The 21,273-nt window shown below is 39.5% G+C and overlaps 1 protein-coding gene across 7 annotated transcripts in view; it reads right to left on the minus strand.

Annotated features, from left to right (window-relative positions):
- LOC128886163 (neurotrimin) overlaps positions 1 to 21,273 on the minus strand; it is a 318,713-nt gene that overhangs the window by 177,054 nt on the left and 120,386 nt on the right. For 2 of the 7 annotated variants that reach the window (XM_054140808.1, XM_054140807.1), the window contains exon 1: positions 19,402 to 19,577. The exons of 1 other annotated variant lie outside the window; for it this stretch is intronic. In XM_054140808.1, coding sequence (XP_053996783.1) covers positions 19,402 to 19,480 — 79 coding nt within the window. In that variant the 5' untranslated portion in view covers positions 19,481 to 19,577. Of the gene's footprint in view, positions 1 to 19,401; positions 19,580 to 21,273 lie in introns of those variants that run through there. 4 more of the 7 variants (XM_054140806.1, XM_054140805.1, XM_054140802.1 and 1 more) reach the window with 4 other exon arrangements.

Genomic DNA, 21,273 nt, shown 5'->3' on the forward strand with positions numbered 1-21,273 from the left:
GATATTCGTTAGAGATCTTAACACTTTGATTCGCGTTTCACGCAAAGGCCACCCCTGGCCGCATAATGAAAACGTCCGAAACCCTTCTCCGAATCAAAGTTTTTACGTTCAGCATTTGACAATGAATTCATTTATTCATGCATCGTCTACGTAACTCGGTCCGATTATCGTGAAATCAAAAGTGGTGGAAAGTTTTTAAATTTACCATTTTATAAATATTCAAGGGCTACTATTAGACGCTTTCCTCGTGAAATTAGAGAAGGAAGTTCTAAATTCAGCAGTTTATAGATATTCAGATTAGAGACTTTAGATGCTTTAATCGTGACAATGAAGGAGGTGTTTATTAATCTAGCGTTTTATACTCAAATGAAGACGTTACATACATTTAGCACGAAATTAGATGAAAAAATGCCAATATTAAAATATTATATTTTATTATTATTTGTTGGGTGAAAGAGGATTAGATACACTTGCTTTAGTGATTGAGGTCACAAGAAAGAGAATATTATTTAATTTAGTATAATGTGCATTATTACTAAGATAAACAAGTTTCGCAGATATTTTAGAGGAACTATTTACATTGGCACATTTTATATTTACCGATTAAATGGAACACTCGACATAATTGATTAAGTGAGCATTAGTATTAAAATATCCCTGTGAAGAATGCAGAATAGTAGAGAAAGTTTTAATAACTCACCCCCAATCATTGAAGACATATATTCGCAGATATATTTTTAGCTGGAAATGTCAAGCGAAACGGGAACAGTTTAAATTTAAAGCATCGATAGGTTCTGCTTAAAGAACGTCCATTTCTCGATCGAATATGTCGTTTGTCTTGCCAGCGTGATTAACCTACGCGCAGCTGAAGTATGAAAATCGGACGCCGTAACTCAGCGTGGTTTTCGGCATTTGAATTTTAGATTCGCCGCCCCATACATACGTAATAAATAGGGACGCATTCTCGAAACGTTTATAAGGCAATTTACTCATCCCAGAAGCTAAATTACAAATTTGAGTAGACGTTGGTTGCTGCATATTATCAATAATAAAATGCGAGGAAAATTTTGCTGTTGCAATTTTCAGATTATTAATGGTCCTCACCAATCCACAATATAAGGATATTGCAGATAAACTTTTCCCTGAACATATTTGCGAATTCTTCTCCCTGCTAGTACGAGAGAATTAAAAAAATAATTGATAGTACATTTTAAAAAAATTCTACACGCCTTCCTTCTTTTAGAATATTCGCGTGTTCACGATCCTTTAGTATTTACATACGTTCTTCTTTATTGAATTTTCGAATTTAAATTCGCGCGTTTATCATATCAAATGAACCTTTGCTTTCTCTTCCGCGTCAGCTACTATGAAGTCAACATCGCGGTCGAGTGTTTTCGTCCAATATATTTTAATGCACGCGACTCTTGGCAAACCGACGCTGTTTATACTTCTTTGTGAAGCAAAATGTTTTCTTATGATAATAAAGAACGTATCTCGGTCGCGAGCGTACGCATTGAAGCCTGGCATGTTAGAGAAGTCTATCTCACGAACTCTGAAAGAACAAATATGTATATTAGTCATCGCGAGATATTGGAATGCTTTGTTTGAGACGAGGAACTTCTATCGCAAGGGTTATTTACGTTTAAGACATTAACACAATCGGACTGGCAGATATTTTACATTTCTAATACCGACTACTGACGAAAATAATACAATTTTGAAGCTGAACATCGCAAATTTGTTCCGTTAAGGTGAAAATAAAAATTACAAAATATGTCTTGAAATATCAATGTTGTAAATATGTAGTGCATAAAAAAAAAAAGATTTTCATAATTTTTTCATAACCAGGAATAGAATTTTAAGTGACGTGAATTCACGTCGACGGTCGCAAATGTGTCAATATACAAGAGAAAACTGTAGAGAATATTAGACTAATTGAACATTAGTAATATGTTTCTCTTTTAGTAAAAAGAATTACTTCTAACATATTTTCCAAACAATTTTCAGATTACCTACCAAATTTATTTTCATTATGTACAGTGTACCTTCTATTTCGAACAGACAGTATCTTTAGTATAATTTATTCATATAGATAAAATTGTCTGTTCAAGCAATTCTTCGAATCTCCGCGAATCGTTCATGCGAAATGCAAACAATATAGGGGGTGCCCCATCATTTTGTCGCGTAATGTACACAACAGGTATAATCAAACGAATTGATTCCACGTCGACGTGTTGAGACGAACGATGTCCCTTTGCATAAATCATTCGCCGTTCCTGCGATCCGTTATTCTTTGACAAATAACGCAACCCCGGCGTAAATGTACGTCGAAACGATTCTATGAACGCTTATGCGCAATTACGCTGTACGGAACAATTACAGAATTGTCGATTCAAACGATTTTATCGTTGAGTAACATATCTGGTGCCTGTGGAAGCTCGCGTTTTACGAGCCAAACGTGTAGAAACAATTGTATCAGCGATATTAATACAGCTGTATTAGTCGTGTTCTACTCGTAGAAATTCCTAGTGGGGTGTTTTGAGAGGGTGAGTATTGAACGTATGATATTCTTGTTAGAGCAACAGTAATCACTGACATGTTTGCGATTTCATGTAGAAACACCTAGTGTTCTAATGCATCTGACGCTTACTTTGTTCGATGACGGTGATAGGTGTTGACACAACTAATTGAATCCTGGATCACTTCCATGCAACACTATGTTGGATTTGAATGTATCGATAATTAGCGAAGTGGTAGAAAATAGGGATCTATTCGAATAATGGCGCGAGTTATCATTAGAGTTGAACGTATGCAAAACCTCTTCCATGTCATCCTATAATAATTCACAATGAATCGATGGTTGATTGAATTGGAAGAAAATAGTGATTCCTGCCGGCAATTCTAAGAGATGCTATCACAGCCAATTTCATGCAAAATCTCTTCCATGTTCCTATATTTGAGACACAAATCAAATGACAAACCGAGAAAAAAAGTATCACCTATTATTCGACAAATTTCTCCACAATCCTCCTTTCGCTCCCTTGCACATAATTCCCCCTGACGACCGTGCCCGCGATAATCACCTTCTTATCAACGTTTTCCCTGGTGCACACCTCCTCGTCCACGGTTCAAGCGTTCGCGATATTCCTCTGTCGCCAAGAATTTCCATATTTTTCATACGCAAACACCGAAACGGTCTCTTCCGCGCCTTTTTTTTTCACTGCTCGCACTTCCGCGGGAGCGGTAACAAACGGAGCGGCACAACTCCCCACAGAGTACGCGCAACGCGACGGCGTCCGTGCTCGTTCGTACAGATAAATTTCCAGCGCGACCAGGGATACACATGAGGACGGCTTCGTTTTGCGGAGCGTAATTGCTGCAACCGAAATCGATGAATATTTTAGCGTATACAGTAGCGGTGCTTGCGCCTCCACGCCTGATGGCATACGCGCACACGTGCCATCCCTTTCCACGCTTTGCCACTGTACCCCTCTCCCCCAGACTCTTCAGCTTTCGCTATTAGCCTCTTTCTCCGTCCCCCAACCTCCCCACTGGGCAACGAATATGTTTATTCATGCAGTTATTTATTAGTTCGGGCAATTAGCATTAATTAGCGCAATCTGGCACTGGGCTCCGACGCCCTCCGCTCCGATCCTCGGCGCACCGCGAGGGATATAATAGCGTCGTGTGGTCGCGATGCTTTAGAGCAGAGCAACGGCGACAGCTTTCTCGTGTCGCGACACCTATGCAAGCCTTCGCGTAGGGTTATCTTGAATGTATTGTATTATGGATACTCGATGAAGAATTAGAGGATAGCAATTTGTGGATAGACTGGTGTAGAGAGTACAGGAAAGTCGTTCTTCTTGTTCATTTTTCAGATCACGTCACTGAATTATCCCAACGTACAAGGAGGTCTACAAGAAGTGAGGAATTAGATGTTGACTACTTATTTCAGAATCTCTAGAACAAAGTGACCTAGTGGACCAGTTATCTTAATCCCTAAAACATTGAGTACAGTGTATTTTCAAAGAGTGCTGCAACCGTCCTTTCCTAACTAACTTCCTAAACAAACATTACAATTATTCATATCCTCGATTATAGGCCTAGTATCTGAAGGATCGCGAATTACATTGCCCTTTGTCGATATTGTCTACCTAGATAAAGAGTTCCACTTTTAGGCCTACAGCATATCACGACTTCCCCCTCGTAAGATTTCATTTTCATGAGTAAGGGTACACTTCGCAAGAAATAGATTCCGAATTATCCTCCTTTAAGGCAGTAAAATGGAAGATCAGTCATACACCTGGGAAGTGACGTGGCACTAATGTGAAATGGAACCAGAACGTCACCACTCTTGTTCCTCTCAAACCGAATCGGCGAGACCTGAGTCGAAGCTTTCAGCACATTACCATAAATCCACGGAAGGTTCCTGGCATTATAAGGGACCGAATTTCTGCTGCCATTAACAATTCCCCTCGCTTACCTTCAGTCATTTTGCGATTGTCTAAAGCTGTCTGGTGAGCGCATCGCTTTACAAGGGCGCGATGTATTGGCAGGACAATGCGGGTTCTCGTGAAGGGTAAGAACTTCATTAGCGCGCGTTCTTTATGAATATTGGTAATCAGAGCCTCTGAAAAACATGGAACATCATTCATCCATCATAACTTTGTTGTGTTAGCATGAAAAAGGATACTCTGACACTTTTTGATTTAGTATAGGTTCCATATTTATAAACTTTAATCAGGCTGTATTTTCTTCTCTATAATTGAAAACAGTACACGCAAAAGGGTTGTATATAAATGTTTATGTTATCACGTTACCTTGTTTTAACACAAAAAGGATCATGGATTTTTAATAAAAACTAAAAGACTTCTTTCTAAATTTCAGATTGACTACTTTCTCGTAAAAAGGTACCTAACGATGATGCAAATAAAACGCAACAACAGGTAGCGGATAACTTCATTCATATTACATTCAACGAACAGGAAAAACTTCACAGATAATAGAGTTCTAACATTTTATGTTTATGATCTCCTGCTGTACTTTTAACGACTTACACTTTCTCATTTCATATTACTCCCGCTGCCATTTAATGTTCGCGATAATATAATCACTGGCAGCTGCGTTCCTTCTAAACTGGTATATTAACTCTGCCTTGTTTTTATGCGAAATAGATCAGCGTTTCTTGATAAAAACGACACTTTCCTCTCGATTTGTAATTTCAGTGCGCCAGGAAGAATTGTTCATATTCCGTTCAATGCAACAGCAAAACTTGTGAATAATATTGTTTAATTTACGATATTGGCATTGCCTCTCGACTGAATCATTGCTCGAAATGTATATTATTCTAAACAATTGGAACATACTCATGTGCATTTAACATATACATGTTTATAATGAAAATTTATTTGGGAAAATCTTTAATTTAGATAAATATCCTCAACAAACATAGAGAGCATAAATGTTTATTGGACTAACTGTACTTGCACAATTTATATAGTGTCTCCTCGTCTAAAGAACTTTTGAGTGATCTTGAAAAAAATGTAGGCAAATGCATGACCCAGAATATTCTTCCTAGTTCATCTAAAATATATTGTCGAAATTATAGCAGTGTCCTTGTTTATAAATGTTCTAAATAATCCTGAAAGAAATATAGGTAAAAACATCATCAGAAGATTGTTTCTGGTCCACTTACAATATTTCGACGAATTATCCCGCTATTTTAACGTGGATCAGTCTCAAAGGCTTCGGAGGACCAACCCGCATGGACGTGATCTCGAGTTTCACTCAAGTTGATCGAGTTACTCTGATTACCACCTTTGTCCATGTGAAACGGCTTCGTATGGTCCACCGATTCGTCATCAGGATCGCCTAAACCAATCGCCTCCTTTTGCCCCAATGAAATTTTTCTGCATCAACAGTTCAAGGGTCAAGTATTGGAACTAAAACCACAGTTCAAGTATTCGGTACCTCCAGCCTGCAGCACTGGCTATATTACCGCTTCCGCCAGTCTTACCAAAGTCGCTTGGAGCATTGAAGGGAGGAAAACCTTCACTGGTGTCTGTGCCAACCCCCGCGGTACCAATTTAAACTACTGACGAAGTTGTCGCGGATATACCGCTTCTCATTGAGGTCCTTACATATGTACCATGGCGCAGCTCGGCCAACTAGAATGCATGACGGCGTCACCCCTCCAAGGGACCTCGAACCAGAAGGTCCAGGTTTCCTTCTGTTCTCAGGCCGTGGACGTTTCGCTTCGGATCCCTCGCCTTTCAAACACCTTCCAACACGTACACCAAGCATACTGACATTGGTCACCAGTAATCAGTGTTTTCGTCTAGGTTTCCTGTGAAACTCGTTATCATAACAAAGGCGCCTAAGTCTATAAAATCATCGTACAACTCATGCTACGTCTATATGTGTCACTAATCGTGTCGAACGTTATATCGATACACTGGCCAGTCTTGGTTGAGGTCCGTTCAAGTCCGATTCGATTCGAGATATAAAGTAATACAGATGCAGGGGTAATGGTGTTGAACATTTGAGTTTTAATACGCGATCCTTGCTTTTATGAATTCTATCTTTGAACTGGGGGAGCATACCCTGTTCATAAAACAGTAACTTCTCCAGTGTTACAGGAGTTTATTTGTTGAAGTTTGTATGGCAACTATGAGGGATTGTTTGACATACATTTAGACGTGTATAGAATGAAAGTCCATAACGCAGTCGCAGTATATGTAACACATGTCACCCAGAGCTCTTTGTACAATAGTTCATTCTTCCAGTTTGAACTTTCAAAGGACACTGTTGACAAACCACCCTTTTAAAAATAACCATTGATAGATATCACTGAAGACTCGTACATTTATGCATTATAATAGTTACACTACTCTCATGTTTTACATTTTACACTTTTCTTTTACCAGTTTTCTAATTTATTATTGCATAAAGAAGGGAATCTTCAGTATTGTACCTGTAATTTTCCTCTCACACAGTTATGATCCAGTACTCCTACTATTCTACTTCTATTGCTGTCCACCAGCATCAACTTCACCAGTCTACCTGCACTCGAATTTCGTTAGATAATTCAAGCTTCACCGTTTCTTTCAGGAAGGTGCTCCAACGCTAATCAGCTGATCAATTATAAACAGGTGGTTGGCGACCAATGATCCGTGACACGAGCATGGCCACTGTTGCGGCACAGATTCGAGAGTGGTGATCTTAATCGTAACGTATCGCTGCTCTCACGGCTAAATTAATATTGCGAGGGTCAGTTCACGATCGAATAGCGTACACATGGTAAACACATGACGCAATGATGGCTTTGTGTATACGTTCGTAACACAAAAGCAGCCATTGATTGAGCATATTGTATTGTATACAATATTCAGTACAACGTAATATGTTCACTGGATTCTGAACGTCATTTTGATGATGTTTCGATCCGTTCTATATGTGTTTCATCCAGTGAGATTTTGTATTGAGTTTAATTTGAAACTATTCTTATTGGCATGTGTTTCACTTGATTATTAGTGTAGATATACGTAATTCGTACGTTTATGTACGAGGGAGTGATATACTTTAAAAATATACGACTCAGCAGAGGAAAAGCTTTCATGTCTTATGTTTTTGTTTAGTGATGTATTGTGAATATTATTCTGGAGTTTGTGAAAGCGTGCAATGACAGATCTAATATCCAAGAATCCCAGAACATGATGTTTTGGAGGAGAATTTAGGCTTGAGGCAGGAGGATTCTGATAGCACTGACCTGATTAATTTTGGACGCAACAGGTCCCTTACTGATATTGATACGTGTCTTGTGATAATCATCTATTTATCAGCGTGTCATCAAGTTCATGATGAACTGTAATGGTGACGAAATTCCTAGACAATCTACCGACACGACGCTGTACAACGTAGCCTCAAATAGCAACGGTTGTACTCCATACTTGTTCATTGGAGGAACAAACAATAATACACAACATTTCACGCACTAAGTGAAGCAAGATAATAATAAAAATTTAATTAATTTTCATTTGAACCAATAAATCTTTCACCCAAAGGAATAGCCTAACACATTGTGAGGTGGCTCGATGGCAATGAAGGTGCCACATGAAACAAACTTTCCTGTAGCCAATCTACAATTATCGTTGTCGATGCAACTCGCAAAGTTCATCCAACAAAAGATCGCGTCGGGTCAATGGTCGCGCGGGAGGACTCGTAATTTCGTGGCGGCAAGAAAGCTGTGGGCCACGAATAATGAGTGTATCGACCACAAACCGGTCGATATGCAATTTACGAACAATTAGACCTGAATTGTGAGGCGATCGAGCAGTGTCGATTAAACACGAATTTAAGGAGGCTATCGTGACCAGCGAAAGTACCAGTTTTCGATCGGAAACTATGTGTATTTTTAATTGCTCCGCATACGTGTACACCACCATTGAATATTTCATTTACTCATCGTATCAAAAACTCGATGTAAGCACCCGAACGAATTGGCCGATAGAACCGATGTCGAAACGATATAATTTCCATGGTGTGAGTTGAAGGCTCTTAACCCTTTGGCCTACGATTTACTGTAGGATCGTGTGTGCCATAATCAGATATAAAATTCCTTGCGCTCTTTCATACGACGTGTCTGACTCGTGTTTCTCATTCACTTACTTATACAACACAATGTCAACAATTCCTAACACAAATGCCAAGTATCCGTACCCTAAGTATGAAAATAAGCATTCCAATAAAACAACGCGACCCGTAGAGATTTTCCAGCGTGCACGAAAGCATTGCCAGTAAAGGTAATCGCCCGAACGTATTCTCCACTTCGATGGTGTACGCAGGGACCCTCGTCGAGTTTTATTGCCACTGTTTTTGTCAACCCCGCGAGGGACGGGGGCGTCGTTTCTTTCTCTTAGCAGTGATATTTCACGATGGTCAGGAGAGACGGTTCGCCTCTTAAGCGTCTGAACTCGTTTGGATTCGTGTGGGCGAAGAAGGGGAACAGGGATAGTTACCCGCACTGCAGAATTGCCATTTTCCGCTCTCTCCTTCGTCGTTTCACTCCCCTAATCCCATCGCCATAAATTAAGCGGGACGGAAGTTCGATACGTTGCATTTGTCCACGGTACACCGAAATAAAGAGTGGCTCCTGTAATAATGCGCGCCCTCTGTCTCCCACCGTGAATCGTTCAATTATTCGCTGCAGTACTTCGAGATATTCTACTTTGAAGGAGCTTTCCTGCAAAACTGGTTATAAATAGCTAGAAACACAGACGGGGAGACCTTTTAGATGAAAGGTATCATATACTAAAGGGTTTTCCAAATGTAGCTTCGGAATCACAATTTTTAATACTCCTATCAGGATAGTCGTGATGGACACTTAAATGGATTTAAGTCGAAACCTTTTAGGTTTAATTACGATCATGTATACTTCCACTTAGAATAAGTAAAATTAAATATATTCTTTGTAATTTGGGTTTTATTTAAAAAAAAAATATAGACTCAAAACTCTGTTTTGGAACCCCTTCTTTCATAATTATTATCTTCTATTTCTAAAGTGGTTGGACTACGTATCTTCTCCCATCCATCATAGAGTACCCTTATATTCTATAATTCGTATTTCTATTCAACGACTAATGAATAAGAAGCTTCAGTATCATCAGAAAAAAATTCCAATAGACCAGTCGACCCTGTTGCAATTGTCTACGCCGAAATAAAGAGTGGCTGTCCTCTGTCTCCAGCGCGAATCGTTCAATTATTCAAGGCCATTCTTCGAAGAATCGCGATGGACGACTGGCAACGTCGCTCTTGAACTGCAGGGAATCCATTTTGTAACCAGCGAGAACTTAACGTCTTAAGGCAGCTCTCGGTCGTTACGTCTACCGACTGGCACCAGAAGCAGTTCAACGCAACTTCCAAGCAACTGAGATAGGGGTGTACAATTAGATAAACACGGAACAGCACTAGTGGGAATAAAATGGAAGTCTCGTTGTTGGAGAGGGCTTTTGTGCCGGTGCGTTTCCTACCGAAAATTTCATTGTTTCTGACATCTCCGCTGCCGTGGTTCAATTTTTGATTTAGGCGAGTCGAATTTGTAGAGTTGTGGGATATCAAGTTGAAAGAAAGAGGTACTTTGTGGCGGAACAAGTATCAAAAATTACTAAACTAGTTGAAGTTAAAAAAAAATAATACTCAAACGTTTACAACGTAGAATTCTCTCATATTTTTCCACGGAAAGAATGCTTAATTCTTTTATAAATTACAGACTTTTAAACTGATCCCATCCTAGATGCCGTATAGCAGTATAAAGCTTGCAATAAAATCTAAAAAATGTTTTATTTTGTATTTCACAAGCTTTTGTCGAGCTGAAAAGTGTACTGTATCCTCGAATCGACGACACTTTAATAACGTTTTTGATATCCATTGTTACAGTCTCTTAAATTACGCTTTCAATCCGATTAGCGATTACGTTTTATATCCGGTAAAAGCCGATAGTATTACGCAAATTGAAACATGTCAAAGAAATTTGGTTACGCCAAACAGTTTTATAATTTGATTCGCGAATTGATACAAAATGAAATGGCTAAAAGGAGCCTCGATGACATGCTCTGCGTGAGATGCATGCAATCAGCGAATTAAGCGATATACCAAATCGAACGCAAGTGAAATCGATAGAAAGTGTATTATGAAACTGGTCTTTTTTGTGGTGTATTCGCATACTAGCGCATGTGGATAATAATATTTCTCTGATGGAAGTGCTGAATTATACTGTAGGTGTTTATTAATCGAATGGGCTCATTCAATGCCGTCAAATAAATTTAACAATTTTATACTACTCGAAGAATGTAAATAATAAAGTGTAATATACACGAATTTCACGACTATACGTAGGTAAAAGACAAATTTATTTTACAAGTGTGAAAAGGTATTTGTAGATTTCAGTGCTTTGTGAAAAGGAACTTATATTTTGAATCAGAACAAAATAATATTCATATGAAGTTAACCAAGCGAGAAAACGTCGATTAAGCGGAACTAAAAGAAAAGAAAATATTTTTTTTTTTATTAAAGGGTTTATAGAACGTTAAGAGATGACAGTTTGCAAGAAATTGTGTATGAAACGAAACGCCCTTAATGTTACTGTGAATCTCTAGAATAACAAATAACAATGGACATAGTTCTTAGTTTATCTGGCTGGCTGTTACAAAGTTTGTTCGCTGAGAACGAATTTCAGGATGGTAGATAGTATATTCCAGAAATCTGCTTTCTATTTACGTGGATTTTCCAACGTCTGTCTAGACTTACGGAGCAACAGAGATATTATTTCTTTTTCAGTTAGTATTGTATTACATGTTAGTTTTTGGTACGCTATTATGGCTTAGGGAAGACTTATAAGATATAACTAATTATGTTATCATTATTATTATAACTACTGACGAATGGTTAAATATATATAAGTATCGTTATGTTACTGAAAATATTTTTTATTCCAACTGACAAGCAACGAAAATTCCAATATTGTTAATTTTACAATGTCCAAAGTTTCTACTTTAATATTCAGATATTTTATTCTATTAACTTAGTGACACAAGTATTTGTATCTTTTTTCGCGTTCAAGATATTTTATCGAAAAGTCTGATCAAGCACTGTGGAACATGTAGGATGTGCCTTAACCCAACATCTCATGAAATTAGGCTACCGTGATTGAGTCACCCGAATCTATGCGCTGCATTGTTTGCGGAACTCCATTGTATGCTGACTGTATGGGCACGGAGCGGTCATTAATATACAACTACCACAAGACGTTCTGCCCCGAAAATCAGGCGAACGATCTCTTGCTTCCAGGATATTGATTGATTCGGTAGATTGAAATGATTCGAGCTTGTTCGCGTTTACAATAATGCGACCCTAACAATGCACTGTAGGTTCATAAATTCGTAGAGATGGGCATTAAGCAACTGTAAACAAAATCATTTATGATAAAGCAAAATGTCAAATAAAATGAATACAAAAATAGCATCGATTATCTAATATTCCCTTTACTAATAAAATTGTAAGATTATCAAAAAGGAAACTGAACATTCAGTACTCGGTCTCCAACTTAAGTAAGTGGTTAAGATGAACATTCATTTTCTTTATCAATCGACGGCATTTTGCCATTTATTAATTTCAATGATTAATTACAGCTTTGAAGCTGTACTCAATCATCTGTCCCAGTATTGCCAATAAATCAATTTTTAAAAAATCCACAAATAACAGCAATTCACTAGCTACAAAATTTTCAATCCTAGTAATATCAGCTCTCAGTCAATAAACTGAATAAATAGAAAGACTTATCCGTCAATGATAGTCCTCACATATTTGCAAAATGTCGTCAAATATCGGTCTTCATGTCAAATAACATCCCAGCCGTATCTCCAGCAGTATTCGCACAGATTTCCAATAGTAATTATTCACATCTCCAACATTTTTCATTCGGTCCTAGTAATATTCTTTCGTTCGCTTCGATTAATCTTCGAAAATATTAACAGAAACAAGGAGGACAATTTTATTGATTTAAAGAAGCCTTCAAAGACCAAAATGTAAATACAAGCTTGCTCGAGACTCAAAAATTGTTTTGATTATTAGAATTTAAAAGCCCTGAAATCGAGGACGACTCTACCGCATTTTAAGAAGCAGACGCATATCTGCAAGCACAACACGAACAACGCAAACAAGTTGTTCCTGTTCCGTTAATTTGAAGCAGGCGTGACGGCGAACTTCGTCGTTCAACTTCTCACTGTCTGCGACAGATTTTATCGAGGGAAAATATTGCGCTATGCATTTAATGTACGCATAACAAGAATATTTTTCGTTATGAAATTTTTATGCAAATTTCTTCCTGTAGAAAACATTGTCAAAAGAGTATATCTGCGAAACCTGTAAAATTTAATTAAAAGTGTATGTAAGCATGCAAATATTACATTTTATACTTTAATTAAAAAATTGAGAAACGTAATGAGCTTCGTGAATATAATGATGTTTTCTTAACATCGTAATAGATGGATACTACTTTGATGATGAACGTATTTTGACGAGATAAAAGAGATATACGAATATAGTATGCAACCAAGTGTCCTGTAACAACGTTCAAAAATACGCGATTAATCCAAAAAATTGTCTATGTTTGTACTAAATTATTGGCATAACAAATTCCATAATAATGAGTTATAATACTAAAGGCATGGTCGATTTGATGTTTATGTACCCAATTTAACTGCGGTGTACGAACAGTAGTGAAAACCACACTGCAGTACGCGGCACTATCTACGAATCTTCGCACCTGCCTGTTTCTCACCATTGAAATCCTTAAATTAAACAACTTTACCCATTATTTATGGCCGCGAAGATTGTTCACACGAGTTAAGCGTACACTTATTATTAGTATGCGTTCCGGTTGATTCAAGCAACCTTCTCGTTTTAAATTTGTTTCGATTTGTGCATCAAATTTGAAACTTAATCAGATGACTAGTCAAACACAATGAGGAATATGTATCGTGGTCCATAATTTTTGTCTTCCTCAATGACATTATGAACGCCTCAACATACATTGACGAGTTTCGCAGTAATTTGACACAAAGTGAACTGTAATTAGGCATCAATCATCCATACTACAGGTAACAACAGTTCTGTCAACGTGGACCGTACCTAGCACTGTACATGAAGATTTTATTATATCATCAAAGTCAGAAAAAATAAGTAGAGTTAAAACTTTTTTAACAGAATGTAATTTCGAACAGAATGATACCTACCAAGTAAAAATTTTAGATTACTAAGTAAAAATACATAAAAATAATAGTAATATTAGAATACTAATTACAAATATACACTTAACGTTTTCACTTTGCTACAAAGACATGTTTAATTTTTAAATTTCACGTAAAACAGTCGGTAACGAATCAGGATTGGGAACCAGTCAGAAAGCTGCTAAAAATCATGAGATTAACCAGCAGAATGCGGCTGCAGATTACGACTGATTCGACGTTTCTATGTTACTACTTAATGGACAAACTTAAGAGTTCTCGATCGAGGCTATATGAAGAACCATCGCTCGAAGAACTCACTTTCAGGTCTGAACGAGCTGATCTGATAAACAAGACATTTCACTTAGGGAATACTTATTGTAATTGGATTCGCCTCCTGGATCCTTCATCGTATTTGGATCCGTTCTACGTGGAGACTCGCGGCAACGGATTGAGTTATGAAGTCGACCGCGTAACTGAATTAAGCGATCGCTATAATGGAATTGGACGCTTTAATGGACGTTTATCATAGTTCCATGCGTCAGGGGCGCGATTCTCCTTCACTGGCAAGCAAAGTAAACAAATAGGGCCGCCCTTCCATAAGCATTCGCCAGAAGTGGACCATTTTAACGTAGTCACTGGGTGAAATCACTATGCCGATATTGGCGAAATTCTATTCGAATTATTGAATCGGTTATTTTTAATTGAATGAATTGTTAAAGCGGTACTCTGTTTTTCCAGCTTAAAAAATAATTTTTTTCTTTCACATTCTCGTTGTTTAAGGCTTTTAAAATATTTCCACTAAATTGTATAAAAAATATTTTTAAATTGTCAAAGTTATAATTGTTTCTATCACAGGTTATATCGTTAAATTGATTAACAACGACACTTTAACCCTAGAAAAAGCACGTGCTGCACGAAGTTGAATACCTAGTGTCAATACGAATCGAAATGTCCTTTTCCATTTCTCGATACGAGGCTTCGTTCTGGAGATATTGGCAGTCAAAGTTTCCACGCGCGCGAACACATGGGCACGAGCCGAGTGCGCGCGACCGCTTAGTCTCGTGCGGGTGCGCGCGAGCGCATAGTCACGTGCGGGAGCACGCGCGCGCAACCGAGAGGTAAACAATCGCGGATACGCATGGCCCGAGTCGAGAGTCCCATCGGTGAAACTCAATCGCTTATATCTCGGTAACAAATTATCGAATCAGAAAATGGTAAAGGACTTACTGTTTTCTTATTACACGAGTAATTGATCTTGAAGGGTCTTGCATTTTTATTATTATTTTGGATAGTAAAATTAAGGGATTACGTCTTTTTTCTCTTACCGGTATCGAAACAATATTCATGATATTTTTTCAGCTAACGTAAGTGATATAAACTTTTGAAATTTGTTATGTTTACTTATACATGTATAAACAAAATTCCGTTGAATTTGCAACCGTCCATATTAATATATGGCCTATCCATCTTCAATTTGTCGTTTATAACCAGGTTGGAACGTTCTTATCAAAGTATCTTCTCGATTCATTTTATAGTATTTTTATGACACTAAAAGTGATGTTCGACGGATCCCTGAAGGTCGTATGCTGCGCGTCCCTGATACCCGCGATAGCATTCGTTGGCCTCAAATTAAATGAGCATCGTTACGGGTGCCAGCGATTTTTTGGCACCCGGTGCGAGCAGATTTCCGGTCCATGGGGAAGTTCCTCGAATAAAGTAGAAAGGCGGGAGAAAAAGGACGACGAAAAAGGTGGAAGCTTCGCAAGCAGTCGCTTCCCCTACCCATCCCTTATTGTCAGAGGGTAAGCGTAGCGCCAGAAGCCTCTCTTGGATACGGACAAAAGTTTCCTGGCCTGCTGCTAAGGTTTCTCGCCTTTCCGAAAATTCGACGGTTCTATGGGCCGAGGGGATAAATGATGTACCGCGATATCGAGGGATAATCGCGCGTCGACGAGAGAAATCGTGAATGCGAATCGTGGAGATATCGCAGTCCAAACGATCCGGTGCGAACTTCGCGGGTTATTCTCGATGACAGAGATAATGCCAAACACAAACTATATTGTCCTAACGAGAAGATATTTCCCGTGGCCATTTACACGTAGGGAAAACTACGTTAAAATAAATAACGACTGTGTATTCGCGTTATTAACAACGAAGAGAAACTAAAACATATTTAAATTTCATGTAAATTTACTTTTAAACGTGATTTAATTTCAGCTTCTGCGGAGAAGTGACGGGTGAACCTGTCCGCCATAAAATTAAAACAACAAAAACATCACAGTTGTAATACAAACGTGATGGATTTATATCTACACATGTCTCGTGTGCACAGCCTTCACATATATCACACTAGATTCAGTCTTCATAAAAAATTACGCCATGCACAACACATTTGGTTTCAACCCAAAATTAAAAGTATAGGATTTTATCTGCAATGTAACACTAACGCCTGTAAAAACGTCAAAATTAATATCATAAAATAGCAGTAAATTTACTTTTTTTCTCTTCTCTAACAATTATCCAAAAAACTCGACGAAACTAGTGCTTGTCGTTCGTCACTTAACGCCAACAACACCTCTGCGTCAATCCTTCGGTAGGATATCGACGAGTCGAAGTGCGAAATTCATTCTTATCCGAAGATTGAACCGGTGAGAAAAGGAGCTAGGCGCGATTTAACGAGACTTCAGAATTCATTTCGCGGCGTAGATTGAAAAGCTGCTTTCGCAGGGGAAATTGAAACGCTCTCGTGTACTCGTTATACCTCAACGAGCGACTCAAAGGAAAATAAACGAGGGAATTATCCAAATTTACACGCCACTCCGTTGCTCCGCGTTATCGTTCCGCGTGTCGACGAAAAGGCTCGCAGACAGGTCATCGTCGAGACGATCCTGCATCCACCCGTCGCTGGGGCTACATTTTCACTTGGTTCAGCGTCGAGTCACGTCACTTCGTATCATTGAAAGCCGCCGACAAACTTCAGAGACTCAAAGGCAACGTACAGAGTTCGATTGACCCTCGGCTCCCCTCGATGTCCACGATTTCACTCTGAGCAGATAAAATTGGAGTTTGCCAGAATTCACACCTAGGCAGGTGGAAGAACGTAGAGAGGAGCAAAAGTTCAACGTAGTTTACACACTCATTCTCTTGGCGAGATGTCTTGAACGTGTTAGTAGGTTCTAATGAGGAAATTGGACGTACAAGTAATCTTTTTTATTCGATTATCCTCTATCTAGATAAGTTAAAAATGTCATTGAATGGTCTCAAAGTAATCAGGAACTCTGATTAAAATAAAATTCTGACAAATTTCTGACAAAAATAAAATTGCGCCTAGCTAAAATTCACAATATTCACAATATTCGTAATATTGATACACTAGATCACAAATCATCTCAATTCTTACACATTTAAGGTAGGTGCTGAATCTAATTTTCATAGCGAAACCTTAACGAACACATAACCGACCGAACTTGAGTGAACACATAATTGACAGCGTTCATGATATCATCTACGTCTCGATGAGTCGCACGTCTCACGTGACGTGACGTGTTCTTAACTTCAGAAATTGAGTTGCAACGATTGCGTTCGATCGGTCACGTTTCACCTCGAGCTCCTCCCGATATCCATAGTCTCACGCAGATAAAATTGCAACCTGCCAAAGTTCACACCGCCGAGGAGAACAAATAACGTCATCGCTGACATGAGAAAAGATTCAATATATTTGAGAAATTCGATCCCCCTGGTGAAATATTGGCGAACTATCTGTAACGATTAACGTTATGGTTCTAAAGCTGAAACTTGACATGAATTCGATCTCGTTCCTAGAATCACCTGGGTACCGATGTGTGGCACGTGTCACGTCACATTTGCTGCTAGTATAGTTCATTCCTTTGACCCAGATAAAATTGTAGTTTGCTAGAGTTCACATCTTTGGACACATAGAAATAGAGGAACGCTTTCACAGGTAGATCTTTAATAAATATTAAGGTCTCAGACTAAATTCTCATTGTGAACCCTGGAAGCAATGTCTCTAATTTATCGCAAGGATACAAAAACGATACAAATCGTGATTTAAGGTAATTCACACGCCGATGGGTCACACGTGCCACGTTACATTGTCTACTGGTTTGACACCAAGGCTACCTTGACATTTAACCTTTCACTCCACGCAGGTAAAACTGCTGCTCGCTAGAATTCACCCTTATAGATGCACGGAGACAGAAAACGGTACCTCGGGTGATAGTAAAGATTCAACGTAGTGACGACGTTCAATCCCCCTGGTAGATCCTCGCCTGTCTCGATCGCGTCACTAGGTTATAACGCGAAAACTGCACTATTTCATCACGATTCTAGGATCCTAAGTATAGTTGCGATATTCGCTACCCGTGAAACCTTGACGACCTGTCTAGAGTCAATAAATTCTAACCATGCACGTTATCGAATCCCTGGGATAATTTACGAGTTGTCGAATTACACGTGTCATCGAACGCTTTCGACAAACTTCAGAAACCCACTGGTCCCGTCCTCGATAGAGTCTCCCTCCACGTCTCAGCTTCCACGACAGAGCCTCAGCGGCTCCACTCGAAACAGAAACAAACTGCAGCTCATCAAAGTTCACACCTCCAGGCACACGGGTACGGGAAACGTTATTCCAGTTAGGACGCCTTTAAACATTCAATCCCCATGGCGGAACCGTGGCGAGCTGTCCCTAGTTTCCCAACACGGAAACTGCACGCGTAACTAATCACGTTGCTGAGATCATCTACATGCCGATGAGCCCGCGCGTGTCGCGTCACGTTGCCTACTGGGCATGTTTGACCCTCAGCTTCCGGAGTTACGTAGATGAATTTCCAGCTCGCCAGAATACACACCTCCAAGCACGCGGGGGCGAATAACTCTATTCCAAACAGGATGGGTTAGATTTGGTCAGATATAACTCAAGCGTGGGACTGAATTCTCGATTGTTGAATGCGTCTTCAGGTTCTAACGTGAAAACTGCAGAAAGATCGGAAGACGATCTACATGCTGATGAATCACACGTGTTCTGGCGCACTCAACACCCGGCGTCCCTTTACTCAATGCAGGCAAAATTGCAGCTCGCCAAAGTTTACACCTCGAGGTACACCAAAACAGATAACGCTTTTCGAGACACACAATCTTTAAAATTTAACGAATATGTGACATTTAATCCTCGCGATGGAACCTTGGCGAACTTTTTCAAACGTATCACCAGGTTCGAACGCGAAAAGTGCACTTTGAATCGTCCTTACATGCTGATGAGTCACGCGTGTCACGTCATCAGCTGTAACACTCGACGCTCGAAATCCATCAATCAAATATCAACGACTTCACTCGCAGACAAAATTGCAGCTCGCCAGAGTTCTCACCTCCCGATCCACCAAAACTGACAACCATTTCTAAAACACACCATCCTCCGAAATCAATCCTAATCGCAAGATTTGATCCACGCGAGGTAGCCCTGGCGAGCTGTCCTGTATATCACTAGGCTTTGGGATCGTCTGCGATGAGTCACACGTGTCACTGGACCATCCCCGTACGTTTCCAAGGACCGGTGTCGTTATCGAGACGAGTTAATGACGCTAAGAGCTTCATCACTGACCTTCCACGATGGCTGGACGGGCGAGGAGCAGCTGCGCGACGAAGTAAATCGCTGACACGGGAATGCGGTTCAGCAACATCCATCTAGGCTTGGCTTGACACCGCGACGAAGAAGAACGATTCGCGCCGGAATCTCGGAGCGGACTGGCACACAAGCGGTCTACCCGGCTCGCCAGCGACGAGACTGAAACGAGAGGGTGAGAAAGGGGATGGCGCGGAGGGGGTGATCGAGTCCCCCGTTAGGGGGAAAGAGAGAGAGATGGCATCCTTTCTCGATTGCCGTGAGCTTTAGGGTTGGTTCGCATGCGCCCGTCCGGGTTCACGTGCCCTCCGCCATCGCGAACCATAGGACCCGCCTTCCTCATACGAAAGACACGTTCTCAGGATAGGAAAAAACACACGTAGACACGGGTTCCGCCGTTGCTCCAAGGAATCCAACCGCGAAAGTCCCCCTTAGGACTGATAGACGGTCGAGAAAGCTCTGGGCTACCCCTTCGACTGGCCAGGCGTTCCGACGCGCAGCTTGTTTTGATGACACTTTGATATTTACGTGACCGCCGGTTCTCTTTCTTTTCTGGTCGATTGATAATGGACGAGGCGCGAACGATACGTTAGGTGTGATTGAATACACGCTCCTTTCGTCGACCAGGCTGTGAAACGTGTTCGCGTACGTCTTTCCTTAACCCATTCACTGCCAACTATGAGATGTCTCGTAATTCAAATTGATTGGAATTATTTAAGGTATAAGTGTCTTGAATTAAAAAATGCAAGGATCTTTTACGAAGAGAATATGTATGTTGTGTGTTCTGTTTTATACCTCAGGTGCAAATTAATATAAATTGAATGTGAATTAAATTTGGAGCAGATCCCTGTTTGTGAATGTATATGTATGTCAACCTCAATTACAAAAACCTCAGAATAGGAAGACACTTTACTTTGTTTTGCAATGTACCAAATAATTTTTATGGCACCTTCGGGAAAGTAACAACATAGATTTAACTATGAGAACACTAAAGAGAGACGATTTATTAACTTGACGTTTCCCTGTAAATTCTACAGCGAAGGCTTCCTTCACCTAATCGTTTCATGCATGAAACAGTTTCCGTATCGTCGCAATTAGAGACAATAATGAGGTGACCTGTATTAGATGGGTCACCCTATGCATTGTATTCTAAGTAATAAATCACTTTGCGTGCACAATCGATCACTTTCGTTGAAAATAAATTAGCATAATTTGTAGCAGGTCTATGTATTAATATATTCGTAAATGATGAATGACGTCTATGTTCCTCGATAGGCCACGTCATTTATATTTGAATGATGGCCACTACTACCTAACAATATGTGTCATCCAGAATGCAAATAAAATCAGATTTAATAGCATGGCTTCTTGCGAATATGGGGGAGCACTATGTGCATTATAATGAGAGCTATAAATCTGTGGCCATCAGGAAAAAGGTCAGTTATGCATAGAAATTTACAAATCTTTAGTGCCAGGACTATGTCTGCGTTGTTTCCCAGTGACGTTCCTGTGAAATTGGTTTGGCACGCAATGAGTTAATTAATTCTGTTTCTTAAAGTAAACATTCGAGTTCTACGCTAAAAGATCAAGAAGAATATTACGTTAAGTGGGATTAAATGTCAGTGGGGTAATTGAATATTTCAGTCTTGTGAATACCAGGAGATTATTTTCCAGGAGGAAAACATGTAAGAATATTCATACACAATTTATTTACATCGCTAATAAATTTATACATGAATTTCTTTGAGAAACGCAGAATATCCAGAACGTAATATTCGTATTTTAATTGCAATATATATTTAACGGATCAATTCCAAGACTGACTCTAATTAATCACTCCTACACGCGCAG

The sequence above is a fragment of the Hylaeus anthracinus genome, unplaced genomic scaffold, assembly GCF_026225885.1.
Source record: "Hylaeus anthracinus isolate JK02 unplaced genomic scaffold, UHH_iyHylAnth1.0_haploid 11982, whole genome shotgun sequence".
Lineage (NCBI taxonomy): Eukaryota > Metazoa > Arthropoda > Insecta > Hymenoptera > Colletidae > Hylaeus > Hylaeus anthracinus.